The sequence below is a fragment of the Sinohyriopsis cumingii genome, chromosome 6 (genome assembly GCF_028554795.1).
Source record: "Sinohyriopsis cumingii isolate HCF-2022 chromosome 6, ASM2855479v2, whole genome shotgun sequence".
Lineage (NCBI taxonomy): Eukaryota > Metazoa > Mollusca > Bivalvia > Unionida > Unionidae > Sinohyriopsis > Sinohyriopsis cumingii.
In genome coordinates, this window is record NC_142966.1 from 87,302,984 (window position 1) to 87,319,982 (window position 16,999).

At 36.0% G+C, this 16,999-nt stretch overlaps 1 protein-coding gene across 1 annotated transcript in view; it reads left to right on the top strand.

Annotated features, from left to right (window-relative positions):
* Positions 1-16,999, top strand: part of LOC149797387 (sodium/glucose cotransporter 4-like) — a 45,199-nt gene that overhangs the window by 16,034 nt on the left and 12,166 nt on the right. Inside the window, exons 2-3 of the mRNA XM_089960752.1 lie at positions 6,192-6,263; positions 14,759-14,863. Of these exons, the coding sequence (XP_089816878.1) occupies positions 6,192-6,263; positions 14,759-14,863 (177 nt within the window). The remainder of the gene's footprint in view (positions 1-6,191; positions 6,264-14,758; positions 14,864-16,999) is intronic.

A 16,999-nucleotide genomic window follows, 5' to 3' on the forward strand; every position in this document is an offset into this window, starting at 1 on the left:
AGTCCACGATGTGGTGACAAATGTGACATTTTTTCTTTCCTCGACATACGTGTGCCTTGGCATTATTAGTAAGTATGCCTTGTCCACAGGTAGGGCACAATTTCAGGAGTTGACAAGCACATTTCTGCTGTGAACCTTGTGTTTTCAAATGTTGTTGGTAACAGGTAGGGCTGACAAACGTACGCAAACAAGTTGAACAAGGCACTGTTTCTTCGCTCAGACAGGGTGGAGAGGCCAAACATCCTGGACATTTCATTCCACAATGCTTGTGTTGCTCTCGATTGTTATAACCATAATCACATTTCTCACAATAATAACCGTATCCCAGGAATCCGGTGATAGTGGTAATGGTATCGAAATGGTCATCGTGATAATAAACATGAATGTATTTTCCGTCCTTAAAATCTTGGCCTCGAAACAACAAAGACCCGCGCATTTCTTGAGGGTGCACTTTCAAGGTGTAGCGTGGAGCTAGGACATCTTGCAATTTTTGCATCTCAGGAATGCCACAGGGTGTGTCTTTGGACAGGCCAGCTTGTTGCAACAGGAGTTCTGCTTCGTTTCGTTGTTTGGCTCGATAGGAACGTTGAATAGTGTTCCAGGTTCTTTTCCATTCTACCGTGTCGTTCTTGTTGGCATAGGTTCGTCCCACCACGATGGCACGGGCTAAACACATCTGGTCATGAGGATTGTGAATTTGGACAAGGCTACGCTTAATGCTGCGAAGCTCGTTCACCAATAACATCTTTTTGCGTCCGGTCCCTTGAGGAGGAGAGACGTGGGTCATGTCCAATGTGGCTTTTCCATCGGTGATGTCAAACTGGTCATTAGATTGTTGCACGTGTTGAATCTTGTCCATGACTTTGGAAGCGGTCAATTCTGCAGGGGTGCTAAACTCGATCCAAACAGGGGATTTCAAACCGTCGTGTTGTATGGAAAGTCTCAAGCGATCGTCTTCTTTGTTTTGACATTGTCGCTTGAGTGCAGTGAGCAGAGAATCCCACACCCCAGTGATAAACACTTCTGCTTTCTCTAACGGCACTTCAGCCTTGAAATCTTTAAACTTCACCGTGTATTTGTAAGCCGTGGTTCTAAATTTTCTAGAGGAGCGCGTTTCCGTCTCTCGAATGGAATAGTATTTTTCAGGGTTGACTAAGGGTGGCGAACTTGGTTTAGAGGTTTCAAATTCTGGTTCACTCATGTCCTCTTCAAAATCACTGGCATGAATTTGTGCCAAGATTTCAGCCCTGGTACGAGGCGATAGATCACGTTTCTGCCTCTTACTTTCTTCTTCTTTATTCTCAAATGAATAGGATCTTTTCATCTTGAGTGCAAAACGTCAAATGACTCAAGTTTAAACACCATAGACTAATTTATAGTCATGGCAGACCAGCGTATATAAAAGGGTGTGTGTCTTGTCCTTTCACTATTCATTTCACTCTCAAGCCGAGCACAACGATGGAAGAGACTAACCAAATCGAACGTTTCGTCAGAGCTTTGCGAGGGGTCATTAGAAAATTCTCTTCAGACCAGCCGACGGACTACTCTCCTTCCTTTCGAGATAAAAGTCAAGATGCTTGCTATATCTGTCAGAAGAAAGGGCATTGGTCTTCAGAGTGTCCAGACCGTCAAAAAAGAAAAAAAACAGGGGCTAAAAAAGACAAAAGTAAAGATACCTGTTATTATTGTGAAGAAAAAGGACATTGGTCTCCAGATTGCCCAAAAAAGAAACAAGAGGAATCAGAAGAAAAGAGGAATTCTTCAGAAGAAGAGAGAGATTCTTCAGAGGAAGAAAGGGATTCTTCTGAGGAAGAAAGAAGACAGGTGAAGAAAAAGAAACAGGAGAAGAAGAGAAGAAGGGAAGAAAGCGAGGAGGAAGAAGAAGAGAAAAAGAGTGTGACGGTGAAAACATTCAAAAAACAGAGAGACTAAACAAGGAAACAGAAGAAGTCAATGAACTTTTAATTAAAGTGTTCTGTTGTGAATTGTGAATTGGATTGTAAAAAATGGAGAAAAGAATAAATTAATGATACAAGGTAAGTGTCTTTGAGTTTTTGATTTTAAAATAAGAAGCTACACTCACGAACTCATACACAGACACGTACTATAAGGGTAAAATGAGTGGGTTATTTTTTTTTTGAGTTATTGGCAAAATTGAAGGGCTATCTCTTTTCGAGAAATGTGGGTGGCCCTGAAAAGGGCCTTTTTATTTTGGTGTAGGGGTGAGTTTAAGCAATCAACTTTAACTGCCTTAAGCCTTTGCCACGGCCAAGGCCTACTTCTGGACTGCGTAATGTTGATGATGATGATGATTGGGTTGAAATCACTAAGGGTGGTACGGTAGGCTTAGTCATAGGGTTAACGTGTTTAGCTCGGGAAGGTCGTATTCTCTTCGGTCGTAATAAAGAAGTCTGATACATTTGTTTCAGACTTCTTAACTCCGCTAAAATGTCCAACAGTACCGTGACCGTTTGATTTTCACCCTCTTGTTTCTTTGCTGCTACTTCTTCTTGCTGTTGTTGCTGTTGTTTTTTCTTACCTCTTCTTGCTGCTGTTGCTGTAGGAGAAAAGCTTGTTCCGCTTCCTTTTGTCGTTGTATAAATTTCTCCAATTCTTCTTTCTGTCTCTGTCTAAAATTCTCCACTTGCGGTAATTAAGAAGGTAACGAAGGTTCCGGAACAAATTCTTGCGAGGAGAGAAAATCCACAAAATCCCAATTCACCTCTTCTGAAAGTAAGTCCGGGTTCCCTTGGGCAGTCTCCCCTGTTGGTGCACCCCAATGGATCGTTTTCTGAGTTTCCGTCATGTTGAATCACTGTCGCATAGATTGACTGCACACAAGCGCTAGAGAATCTATATAGACTACGTGACGTCACAGACTGCTCTCTTCGGATTGGATGCGGGCTGACTGAATTTTGTAACGCGTGTTCGGATTGGTGAATGAACTCAATCCGTTTCAATCCTACCTCTACCTATAAATAAGCGCAGTTCACTGCATTGATTCACCTGTTCTCGTCGCTTCAAGATGTGGACTGATGTGCAATCTTCTACGCTTGTGTCTTCCATGATGTTCAGGACGGACATGCTCATGTATGTCCGATCCAAGTGGACCGTTGTCCACAGGACAAACACCAGTCTGTGGATACGTAGGATCTACGTCGAAAGACAAGGATGTCTCAAAAGAGTGCTGATTTACGGGCCAACAGTGAGACGCAGCCTAAGGACAAGAAGAAGACCAATGCGGTGCCCTTTATGTTAATGGAAACATTAACATAAACCCAAAGGCCCTTTTCAGGGCCAGCCATATTTCTCGAAAAGAGAATGACTTTTCAATTGCCTACCCCTTTTTTTAAAAAAAATCCCCTTGTCCCTAAACAAGCCCAAACTCTATTCCCCATGTTAAATTCCCCTTGTACGTATATTGACCCACGATTTTTCGCCATGTTAATTCCCTTTGTACGTATATTGACCCACGATTTTTCGCCATGTTAATTCCCCTTGTACGTATATTGATCCACGATTTTTCGCCATGTTAAATTTCCATTGTACGTATATTGACCCAAGGGTGTTTTTAATGCTAATTCCCATTGTACGTATAGTATCCCACCTTACTACTTGCAACTAATATAACTAGATATCAGATTAGCAGATAAGTCATATCTACTCTATATTTTAAAAAAGCTAAAGATGTGGAAACAGTCTTTTGGAGAATATTCTCCCCCGTCTAAAGATGAATTGCAGATTTATAGTGTTACAGTTTTAAGGCGGTCAAAGGATATACATATGCAAGCTATATACATTATGTATGTGTGTGTGTGTGTGTGTGTGTGTGTGTGTTTGTGTGTGTGAATGATACATTGACAACACAAGGAACGAGTTCCAGAACTTTGAGGGATGTCTTACGTCCTTTCCACGAAATTATTAGATAGGAATTCATACATGGACGAGCGACTCAGTTTCTTACAAAGCTGCTGCTGTGCGCTCTTTTTAAACTCGGGATTGAAAGATCATTGGTTCACATCCTCCATCTCCATATTTACCCTCTCCATCGCTTTACTAATAAGTTTTGTCCTTTTGTTTCCAAAAGCTTGCATCCGCTGCTTCAGATCTTCAAATGTGAGAAATTTACTAACATTTTTCTTGGATCACCTACCCCACCCCACCAATCCAATCAAACTATACTTAACTTGAGGGGCCATTCATACCCCAGTGTAGATTTTGTGATTTACATGAAATGCCCCGAAGTTCAGCAACACATAATACGTGAATTGGATCAAATGATATTTGCAAATATACACTTACAGGTGGAAATACACAACTATTTGGTGAAAATGAATTTCAGGAATTGAGCCTTTAGAATGATTAACTGGCACACTTTCGCGTATTTAGATATTGAGCTTTGCTATGCTTTCATGCAAAATATTACAATCCAATAATATAATGTTAAGCGGAAGCATAAAATAATGTTAAGGGAAACTATAAAAAAATTTAAAACGGAAGGATAAAATGATGTTAAGGGAAAGTATAAAAAAAATGTAAAACAGAAGTATAAAATGATGTTAAGCGCTAATATAAAATAATGTTAAAGAGAAGTATAAAATGATGTTCAAGGGACCTATTAATAAATTACCGAGCGACAGAACAGAGCAACTTGTCACGAAAAGTTTTCAATGCAAGTGTCAAAGAGTGTGTGAAGTATATAACACTCTAAATACATGCATAGGCGCCCGACATTTCTTTATTAATTGGAACCAATCGGTCATTTCTAGCAAAAAAGAAATCCACGTTTCTAGGTTACCCAAATGATTGCTTCTAAAATACGAAAGAAAAAAAAGACAAGTTAGGACCGCCACAGAAAAGAAAAGAGCTTATATTTGGTGAGATTGTTCTCATATATTTTTCTATTAATAAATATCCTGCACCTTTTGAGTCGGTTCTAGGTGTTTAGGTGCTATCGTATGCAAGTCACGTTAATCGGTTTGTAGCGTGAACGACATTTTCTTCAAATATATTCGTTTATAATTAGACGTGTGTGACCTTCTTTATATTACCATATTTATAACGTTTGAAGGCAAGCAATAAAGGTAACTTCACTTGGTAAATCAGCTTGTGTGATTGTTTATAATTTACTTTTCAAATTTCAATACTAAAATAGCTAACGCTACCCCGGCCCGCGGAATGTTTGGTGAACTCTAAGATCAGTCTTAATTCAGAAGACAAATTGAGAGGGAAGTTTATAATAGATCACGTTTTCTTCCTTCTTGCAAATCATCTTTGTGTCAGGTTCCGTGTTTTTCCACAAAAAAATCACAAAAAACCAGCAAAAAGCAACTATTACCACCGAAACCCCCACAACTGTAAATAAACAAGAACATGGTTGTCTAGCTATTGTCTACCTGGTTATTTATTAGGTAGTAATAGGGCATAATCTACAGGCGCATTTATTTTGTAGTATTTGTGACAATTTTAGAATATGAGTTATTTTAAGGGGCTGAATAAGTAAGTAGAGTTTTCTGGAAATTGTCTAGTTTCGATGATACTCATGAGTTTCTGTGGAATAGATATTTTACAAATCATTCTGGAAACGTGAACATTATTGACTTAGGTTTATTTAGATGTTCTATTTTTTAATTTATTTATTTATTTATTTAATTATTTATTAATTTATATTTTTATTTATTTATTTTGTATATTTATTTGATTATTTATTTATTTATTTATTCTCAAGGTACGTTTCGTGCATCTTTCAGTTAGGCGACATATTTCTTTCTATCCAGACAACAATAATAAATTATTTGAAAGTATAAAGAAAATAAGCTTTGCTACAGATGCATACAAAAAACTCTTTTGATCACTGTGTTGTATAGTTCCATGTTTTAGAAATTTCAAATGTGTGACGTTTTAAAACGTGGTTATCAAGCAATACTTGTACCCAGAGCCGCTGAATGTTAGGTGAAGCAGCGTTTTTTTGCCAATGCCAAATGGATACCATTTTTTAAGATAAAGGCCTTTCATCAGTTTTTTTCTTCTGATTGCTTGAGATTTAAAGTTCATTCAGTGATATTTATCTGCGAGAAAAACGTCGTTATTATTATTATTATTATTATCATTATTATTATTGTTGTTGTTGTTGTTATTATTATTATTATTATTATTATTATTATTATTATTGTCATTTCCATTTTATGCAGTCCACGTGCAGACCAAACCGTGGGAATGCTGCCGGATACTTTCTAGCCGGGAAGACCATGCATTGGATTCCGGTAATACTGCAAATCGTGTACTAGCGTACAAATGTCTTATGGTTAACTAGACAATTAACTTAATTTTGTAGCAACTACAATTGTAAGTAAAATCAAATGACGTAATAATAGGAACAAGTCGGGAACCATGAGTGTAAGAACCCCACACTAAATACCGATAACAATAATTATAATGAAGTTTGGTAAGGCATAATTTTACACAGCTAATGTTATTTGTTGATAAAATATCAGTACGTGTTCAAGCTGCTAGATACGGTGTTCCCTATAGTCTTCTTGGTTAGTTATTACAACACCGTATAATGCAGAATTTTACGCAACTAACGAGATTCGTCGATACAATATTAGCACATTAAAGCTGCAATACCGGTTATTGCAGTAACTGCACTCTAGTGTTTATAGTAAATATGTTTACCCATTTCCATTAGGTACAAATTAATTTTTTTATTGTGGAGACTGGGACATACGGATGTTGATTCCTCATAATGGCCCTTATATTTGTTTAAAAAAAATTAGCAACTAAATTTCGTAATTAAAAGTGTTGTTCATATCTTGAAAGTTATGATAATACTCCAATCCACATGTACATATAGCCCTAGGTAGGTAAAAACCACGTATTACATGCAAATAACTCCAACAACTTCTGAAATATATCTTCAAATCTAACATGCTTCTGTCTTACTTGGCGAATATAATTTCCTCGACAAGGCTGGGATGAAACATGACAGGAAAAAACTCATGAACGACCACGACGGCAATGGCGTTTATAATAACAAGGGTTACGGTAACTGTGATTTGGCTGTATTTTCCACCTTTGGAATGAAAAACATTCGAAATACATTTTTCAAAATCAAAATATCATTAAAAAACGTTGATTACGAAAGTAGATAAAATAGTTTTTCAGTACCAGTTGCAAGAAATTATTAATGTAATTGTTATTTCTTTGGGACCAGTCGTGTATCAAGAATTCAGCGGCAAGCTATGACTTGTGAGCTCATTGGTCCAAAACCTTATAACCTTTTTGAAATCACTAAAAATAGAAATTATGTTAATTTCTGAAAATCAGTACATTTATCAAATTTCATATCTACACAAGCATGCAAATTCGTCTAAGTCTATGCAAATACGTTTATCAAATTTCACATCTATATAAACAGATGTGTCAGATACAAGAATCTAAATCCAAAACTTAATGTATTAAATTAAGGATGACAATGTTAACTAAGTTAGCAGAAGTGAAGTTTCCTACTGTACATCAGCAGTAAGCGAGGTGAGCCGAGGCTCGCGACATAATCCTGCATCCATTCCACAAATCTCCTTTAGAGAAAGAACTCATTCCTAGCCACGCTGTGACCTTTTCACAGAGTGACGATTTAATGCTCTGGGTTTTTTCTTTCTTTTGTCAAAATAGTCATTGCATGTCTTAATACATGGTGGCCAATTGCATTAAAAGCCACCCCCACCCCCCCCGCCTCCCAAAAAAGACAACACAAAATTTACCATATCATAACATTTAATAAACTATATACAATGATAACAGGTACTACAAGAGCAGTTGTAAGTTGTACCGTCGTCAGAGGCTTTTTTTTGTTGTATTAAACACAGTTGTTAAACATGAGTGTAATTCACAAAGTGTAACGACGTCGAAGTGCAATTCAGTGTAAATATTTACCTCCCTTATCTAGATAATGTCACTCTAGAATTTCGTGGTGATATAAGAACAGTATTTCATTTTGTCGTCAGCGGGCCTGCAATATATAAAACAATATAGATCTTTATCTGACATACTGGTCTCGATGATGCATCGGTGCACACTCAAAAAAAAAACCCGTGGTTCGATACCATTAAACAGATGAGGATTTTAGGCATGTAAATATGTTTCGGGGCTTAGACGTATATAGTCCAGATGCTACTTTATCACGTATGTGGTCTGGTATAAAATCAGTTTATTTTTTTGTGTTACACTTTACTCTCAGGTACATTTATGATAACTTTATAGCGGAAAACCATGCGATTATTACTTTAGAAAATATTAGAATCAGAGGACACCCAGTCTGGTATTGCATGACCAGTGGAATCACGCATGAAAATAAATTAATTGACATATTTGCAAATCCCAGTTAAAATTTTTGCTGCTTGTCCCCGCAGCTTGTAAAAATCTAATTTCCGGTTCATTAGTTATATTCATGTGAAACATCATAGATGGACCAGCAATTATTGCGTATTCGTCCCGTACCTTTCCCATCCCAAAATTGTCGTACGAATGTCATCGGTGTCTAGACATGGTTCAATTTCTTTCTTCCATCGATGTGGTATCGTTCGCTGTTAAAAAGAACCATTATCCCTTTTCTTTAAAAAAAATCGATTCTTCCAGGCGATTGTGCGAAAGGTGGGACCTTGGTGAGTACGAATCGATTTAAGTGAAGGTCTCACTTGGCAGAAAATAACGACTGGTATCTTGAACTTGTAATTCTATTCATCCATGGTCATTGGGACCTCGTGCGTCGTAAGAATAAAATGAATAATCTCTGACAGATTCTTCTTTCATTACCGGAGCGTCCATGACAAATACAGGGTCATACATATTTGAATTTTAGTGTTTTATCTTTTCCGTGTTCGTCACACAATGCCAGTCCCGGTGGATTGTGGGCTAACCCACTACCCGCAAATAGAATGGCAATCACCTTGTCGGACAATGCTGAGAGCGGAAAATACGCTAATGCTTGTAACTGTTGTTCACAGCATCATTTATTATTTTTGATTGGTGCAAGCATATCTGTGATTGCGGGACGTTTTACTATCCAAATTCAGCCCGACGTGAGAGCGCTTGCACTCCAAGAACAGGAACTCTATGCACGGGCGAAGAAGTCGCCTAGGTACCAGTTGACCCATTCGTTCTTTTATATAAGAAAACGTTCAGTTGGCTAGGTTATTAGCTGAGTCCAACGCTTTGTTTTTTTACCGGACCGAGAGCGTTCATTCCGAGTTGTTTTACGAAGGGCTGCGACGTTGATAACATCTTACATGCTGCAGTTCTAAAAAGACCAGCGACCAAATCGTCGAGATCATCTCCATAACGGGTAGTCGCGAATTTATTACGCGTACTGGTTTCACTCGCCAGGCTTTCACGTTGAAATGTACAATAGTCAAGCTTTTATTCTAATTAATTCGCTGTCATGGTCAGTTGTGGCGTAAGGAAATATATATTTTGTCGTGACTCGCTTGCAAGGTACTAGCGCAGTCCGCAACTTTGATTAGATAGGAAGATGACGGCACGTTGTGTATAAAGTACACTAATGAGGGAATTATTATGAATATGTTTTCGTTTTCCGGTACCATTTCGACCCATACGAGTACGATTTTGAGACTGGAGACACGGCTAGATATGATAGATTTGACAAATCGATGCGATCATCAGCGATCACACATGAATGGTTCATAATTCTCCATAATACAATATAACCGTGGTTTGTTAACCCATATATTTATTGATTTCAATACAGTACCGTGACCATGACGTCTCAGAAATACGATCATTCGAATAGCTCTGTCCCTATTCTCTTTCTTATTTTTCAATCTTTAGCAATCAGAAATGAATTGCCATTTCTTCTTACAGTAAGTGCACATAAGAAGTAATAAGGATTTATGATCATTTTTATCAGAAGTTTGATTCCTTAAAGTTATTCCAGAATGCGATTTAGAAGTACACGCACGAGTCTGAGATGGTTTCTACAAAAACTCTGCTGAGAGGAAGATTTATTGGGAAACGAAAATTTGTGGAGTCACGGAATGGTCATCCTCTGTACGAGTAGTATTTTCCGAAGCTGCTACCTTTTGCGTATGAAGGTAGGCCTTGAAGTGACTATGGACGCAGTTTTTGAACTTTTCAACTAATACGTGTTGTCGGAAGTTATTGTAATCTTGAAAAACGTTCTTTGCTTAGAACCACATCTCAAACTATTGTTCTTGTCCCCTTGCAAATTCGACATTTTCTGTCCAGTTTCTTTTCCACATTTCCTGAACCTCTGTCGATATATATCATGTGTCAGCTCATAACCCTTCAATATACATCCTTTAACCACATCAGAATTAGCACGTTGTCGTACCGACAGTGAAGTGTAGACATCACGAGCTTTGCCAATAATTACACTTTGTAATAATAATGGCCATTGCAGAAATTCAGCAGTTCTTAAAATGAGGAAAATATAGATCTACTTCCTTCTCTTTAAAAGAGGGTTCTAACCTAATATTTCTGGGAACATTACAACCTGAACTTGTGTGTAAACGAAAAGAGTACTTTCAGCCTGCGATCAATCTTTTAATCTAAACTGCATTTTTCTATTTCTTCTGTTTGCGTTTTCATTTGCATTTCCCTTTCTTCCATTTGCATTTGCTTATTTTTCCCTTTCTCTTTCCTTTTCATCTTACTGCAATTGCATTTCTCTTTCTTGTTTCAGTGTTTGGATTTCTCCCTCTTCCCTTTTCATTTGCGCCATTTCCCTCTGAAATTTTTGTTATCTCTTATACCATCGTTTTATAAACCTGCAATTATTTTAATTTCCTATCCGAATTAGATATTGACTTATAAATAAATAAATAAAAAACCTTTATCTAAAAATACTTCTAACAAGTATTGGAGGAAATATGTTTTATTCCTTGCTTCGCTAAAGAAACCTTCGCTTCAAGATCAAATTTCTTCGTAAGTTGTCCGCTGATGGATACTTGTGAGATCATGCATTGGAGGACCAATCGTTAGAAGTAAAGCTGACAATCTCCATGACCGAGAAAATATGCATGATAATATGCGACCATATCGACTCTGACAATGTTGTCTACATTGTATGCTGTATATGTAAGACCTCCTTTGCCATACCCAAAGCAGGATCATTGACATCCTCGAGAAAACACTTTGGTTCGGATTCCGTTTTCTTTTTGGTCGTGCATTCAGGAAAAGTAAGTTACTTTGGTCATTGATCTTTTTAAGTGATAGACTCGTGTACGCGACACGTATTCTTCTATTTAAAGAGTAATAAAAGTACCAATGTAAACTTACATAAATAAAACTCCTTTTGAGTTACGAAGAAAAGGGTAAGGATACCTACAATGTGATCTTCACTTTAAAAACAGAAAGCCCAAATCCGGTACACAACAAATGTTTAGGTGACTATCTACAAAGTATATATCGAATATTATTTGCCCCTTTTTAGCACAAAGGCAATGATGAATAAACTGGCCTTCATGGACTTACAGTTGGATCGATGATGGTGTATTGATTAGACTTGATTAAACTTACAGTTGGATCGAGGAGGGTGTATTGATTAGACTTGATTAGACTTACAGTTGGATCGAGGAGGGTGTATTGATTGGACTTAATTAGACTTACAGTTGGATCGAGGAGGGTGTATTGATTGGACTTAATTAGACTTACAGTTGGATTGAGGAGGGTGTATTGATTAGACTTGATTAGATTTACAGTTGGATCGAGGAGGGTGTATTGATTAGACTTGACTAGACTTACAGTTGGATCGAGGAGGGTGTATTGATTAGACTTTATAACAATCATAATGTATTTCAACAGTGGTTCCAGATGTTGTTCTTTATAATATATTTTATAATTATCAGGTAATCAGGTGATAGCGTTAAATTTAATTTGCAGTTAGCATGACAACACATTTCCTCGTCCTTTCACAAGTTTGTTTATCTTTTTGCTTCATAAACGTTATTACTGTCGTGACATGTTAACAATAGTGTATACGATGTAATCCTATTATATTAACCATTGTGGTAACAGAGTTAACAGAAAACATTGCATATATGTTCTCCTAAAACGTACTGAGATGACATTAGCTATCATTGTCTTTGTGGAAACACCGCATTGCTGGTTTTGAGCACGTCATGTTAAACCTCAATCGTACAACTGCTGAAGTGCACTACAACAGTAATTTTCATTGCACAGCAGTTTGAACTGATATTGTAATGCAGCTACAGTTGTATGGTATGAATTGATATATAATCCTTTCATTTAAATGGTTTCGTTTAGAAAATTGCATTACTAAACATTTTTAATGTTAATAGCAGTTTCCATTGCACAACAGATCGAGTCAGTATTACAATAAGGCTGAACTTTTTTTCAGTAGTGGTTTCCATTGCACGGTATTTGGAAACGAAAGTGTAATATTATTGCAGTAGTGAATTACTGCCTTGAATAACACTGACATAGCCTGCTCTTACTGTTTATAATAGAATATTACATTGTATTATTTTATTACAGTGGTGGTTTTAACTGCACTGAAGTAGGAGCTACTATTGTAACAATGATGAAGTCGATTAAAGAGGAGACTTCCATTCGATGGAAGATGGAATCTCTGTTCTAATTTTATTACAATAGACTTCCATTCCATGGCAGATGGAACATTTACTGTAGTGTTATTACAGTAGATATCAATTCCATGGCAGATGGAACCTCTACTTTAGCTTTATTACAATAGACTTCCATTCCGTGACAGATGGAGTGTGTGTGTTTGTGTGTGTGTGTGATTTTGATGTTTAACGTAGCTTTAACAATTTTTAAGTCGTATCGCTACGATGTCTGCAGTGTGACAGTTTAAGTGATGTCTGGTACTGGAGCATCATGCCGCAGACATGTAGCATGATGTCCCATCCAGTCACATTATCCTGACACCAGGCCAACCAGACCTTACACTAACCTCTTGATGCTGAGATCTAAGCGAAGCAGCTGTTAGTGTCATTTTTTAAAAGTCTTTGGTATGACTCAGCAGGGCATCGAACCCACCACCTCATGCATCCGAGGCGGACGCTTTAACCACTAGGCCACCGGAGCGGTTCCATGACAGATGGAACCTCTCCTGTAATTTTATTACAATTGACTTCCATTCCATGGCAGATGAAACCACTACAGTAGTATTATTACAATAGACTTCAATTCCGTAGCAGACGGAACCACTACTGTAGTATTATTACTATAGACTTCCATTCCATGGCAGTCCATTCCATGGCAGATGAAACCATTACAGTATAATTATTACAATAGACTTCAATTCCGTGGCAGATGGAACCACTACTGTAGTATTATTACAATCGACTTCCATTCCATGGCAGTTAGAGCCACTACTGTAGTATTATTACTATAGACTTCTATTCCATGGCAGATGGAACCATTACTGTAGTTACAATAGACTTTGATTCCATGGCAGATGGAACCACTACTCTAGTATTATTGCAATAGATTTCCATTTCATGGCAGATGGAACCACTAACTTTATATTATTACAACGATGTATCATCTGCTAATTGCCGTCCCCTGGATTAGTCAATTGCATCGATTATCTTTGATACAGTAATTTTTTCTGTTTCACACATGTTGAACAATTGAATTGTAATAATGTTGTCATTTATTTGAAAAGGAGTTTCCTTTGCATAACGGTTAAAATCACAATTGTAATATTATCAAAACTGTGGATTTTTGTCTTGAAAGGATCTAACATTCCATCATTTCATTTCTCTATTGCATTTTTCAGAACTTTATCATTTTTAATATTGATTCCAATTTTGATTTCCATTGCAAAGCAGATGAGTCACTAATACCGAAAATTGTTGTAATAATAATTTTAATTGCATGTGAGTAGGAGTCACTGCTGTTTTAGAATTGTTTATTACTACCGTAAATAGTATTTACATTTCAAGTCTCCTCTCATACCTTGCTAATGAATTGCGAAACCTTTGATATTAGTAGACTAAGATAGCAGGTGAGACAGCCATACGTAGTAATGGTGGAGTTCAGTGGTTCCTATATGTAACCATGATGCTAATATTCAAACAGTTGTGGATTACAGCAATAAAACAAATAGACATATCATCATCTACTTTCGTTTCTTTCCTTTGGAAAATACCAATTATGTCAGTACAATAGTTGTGCCCAGCTGCTAAGCAGTTGGAACGAATATTCTAATAAATGCTAAAGATTATTCCAGTTGTGATGTCTACGTCATTTCGAACCTTTGTTGTATTGATTTTTGCAATTCTGGAGTTTTATTATGATCGTGGTAGCTACACAACTTATTGATATAAAATATTAGTGATAAAAGGATAGCAATAGTTTTATGAGGCTTATATTAAGAATGTTTAGGATTCGTAAATATTTAACTTTATGTCCCTGAAATAGTATTATGTGCAATAAAGCGATGGTTTAACCATGAGAACTCACAAAAACAAACTCTTCAGTATATATATATATATATATATATATATATATATATATATATATATATATATATATATATATATATATATATATAACGACATTTGTACATATGCACCTACCAAACTTCATACCATATAAGTGAGGGCTCTTTGCATAATGACCCTTGGTCACGTGGTGGGAAAGGTTTTGTGATCTGCAAAAGAAGGCATAGAAATTACAGTTGCTATACTTTTACCGTTTCTTAAATACATATTTACATAAATGATATATTTTACAGATTGGTGCCTCAATCTACGCAAGCAACATCGGTGCCCCAATGTTTATAGGGTTAGCAGGAACTGCGGCGATATCTGGATATTCTGTGACAATCTACGAGTGGCATGTGTGTAGAAAATATCTATAAAAGTATATCATTGTACGGATATATATATATATATATATATATATATATATATATATATATATATATATATATATATATATATATATATATATATACATACATACATATATATATATATATATATATATATATATATATATATATATATATATATATATATATATATATATATATATATATATATATATATATAAATGCAAGGCACGCTTCAACCTATATTTGTAATGGCTAAACGTGCCAAACAGAAGTACAGGTTTATTTTATTAATTACAAAATCTTGATTGTACCAGGTGATCTCGAGAACGGGAAAAACAAATTATGTGCTCAGTAGTAATTAACTGTGGCTGTTTTAACCACTATGAGGCCTTCACGCTTTTACTGAAAAAAGCTAAAGTTCTCGCATAAAACATCTTCGGCAGACTTGCTAGATCCGGATGTCTCTGTTTTTGGGATGTTTTTCGATATACATTCATTAACCAAAATCCTATACGCTGTTTGGTGGAATTTATAAAGGTTGCAGTGGCGGCTAACAATAGCCTGCACACGACATCTGATCATTTTACCTTTAACATGCTTAACGTTACCAGAAGAACCCTTGCTGAATATAGAAATGAAACTGTATTTAGTAAAAATCAATGTATTCATAACCAAAAAAGACCGTTTATTTACCAGGTCTTCCAGATCTGGGCACTTTATTGAATAGAAACATTTGCAATTGACCTTATCAATAATAACAAGGGAGTTAACTCGGATATTTGTGACCCTTTACTTATGAGATACGCGTCTAAAGTTGTATTAATACACCTAACATAACGCGAAAAGCCCAGTGGCTTAGCAGACGCCCATGCAGCGCCCGCAACTGCAATGGGGGTGGGGGGTGTTGCAGGCCCACATGTGGTGGAGGTGATGATTGAGGGGATGGACCAAAATTTCCCGTCAAACAACTTTTTGTCTTCTCGAGATGGAATCGAAAGTAAGAATTAAGATACTATAGCAGCCACATACTTATAATGCTGTGAACTAGTTACTGCTTTTTGTCTGTGTCCGTTCGTATGTGTGCATGTATCTATTGTTTATTACATATCTCTGACTGTTTGTTTGTATGTACATATGTATTGATAAATAGAAACACGGTGATACATTAGAGAGCGATATAAATGTATAGCCGTCAACATAGTTTTGTCTGTTGTTATTACATAATTAAGTTCATTCGCAGTCAGGTATCATAAGAAACAGTTGTTGCAAAAATAATATATATATATATATATATATATATATATATATATATATATATATATATATATATATATATATATATATATATATATATATATATATATATATATATATATATATATATATATATATATATATATATATATATATATATATATATATATATATATATATATATATATATAAGATAGATGGCTGTTCATCTGTTCATCTTTATCCAGCCTGCGTGATAATTATAATTAGAGGAAACAAATGAGAAGAGAACTTGAAAATAACCACAGTATAATTTTTCTTGACTTCGCTAATTTATGCTAATTGAGACATTGAGACATATTTTGAAGATTCAGTAATATCTAATCCACCCCAAAAATAATTTCCCCTTTATTTTATGTTCACCGACATTGTTTATTACACCACAGTAACTGTTTTATATACGTAATGTATTTGTTAAAAAAAATAAAATAAATAAATAAAAATTAATTCTAGACTAGACATAATAGATGACAAGTTATATCTCGATAGGAAATAGGCAGATGCAATCTCAGAAATATCGCGCACACCAGGTAGCAATGTGTTGGTCTGTACCCAAAGAGGATATTTCGGCATCTTCCATAATCTTTTGGGATTCGTATGCTTGAATAAAAAAACCGCATCTATCACCGTATATTGGCATATAAAGTACATGGAAATCACATGTACTGAAATTGTTCAGGTAAATTAAACGTCCCCGTCTAGTTACACAATTTACTGGACATTGGTACTTAAAACTCATCTTGTTTGATGTAATATGGATCGTGTAAAGCGGAGATTATATCTTCGCAAGCAAGGATGATTTTATTTCTTCATGTCGTTTGAACAAGATTATGCGAGATACATTAT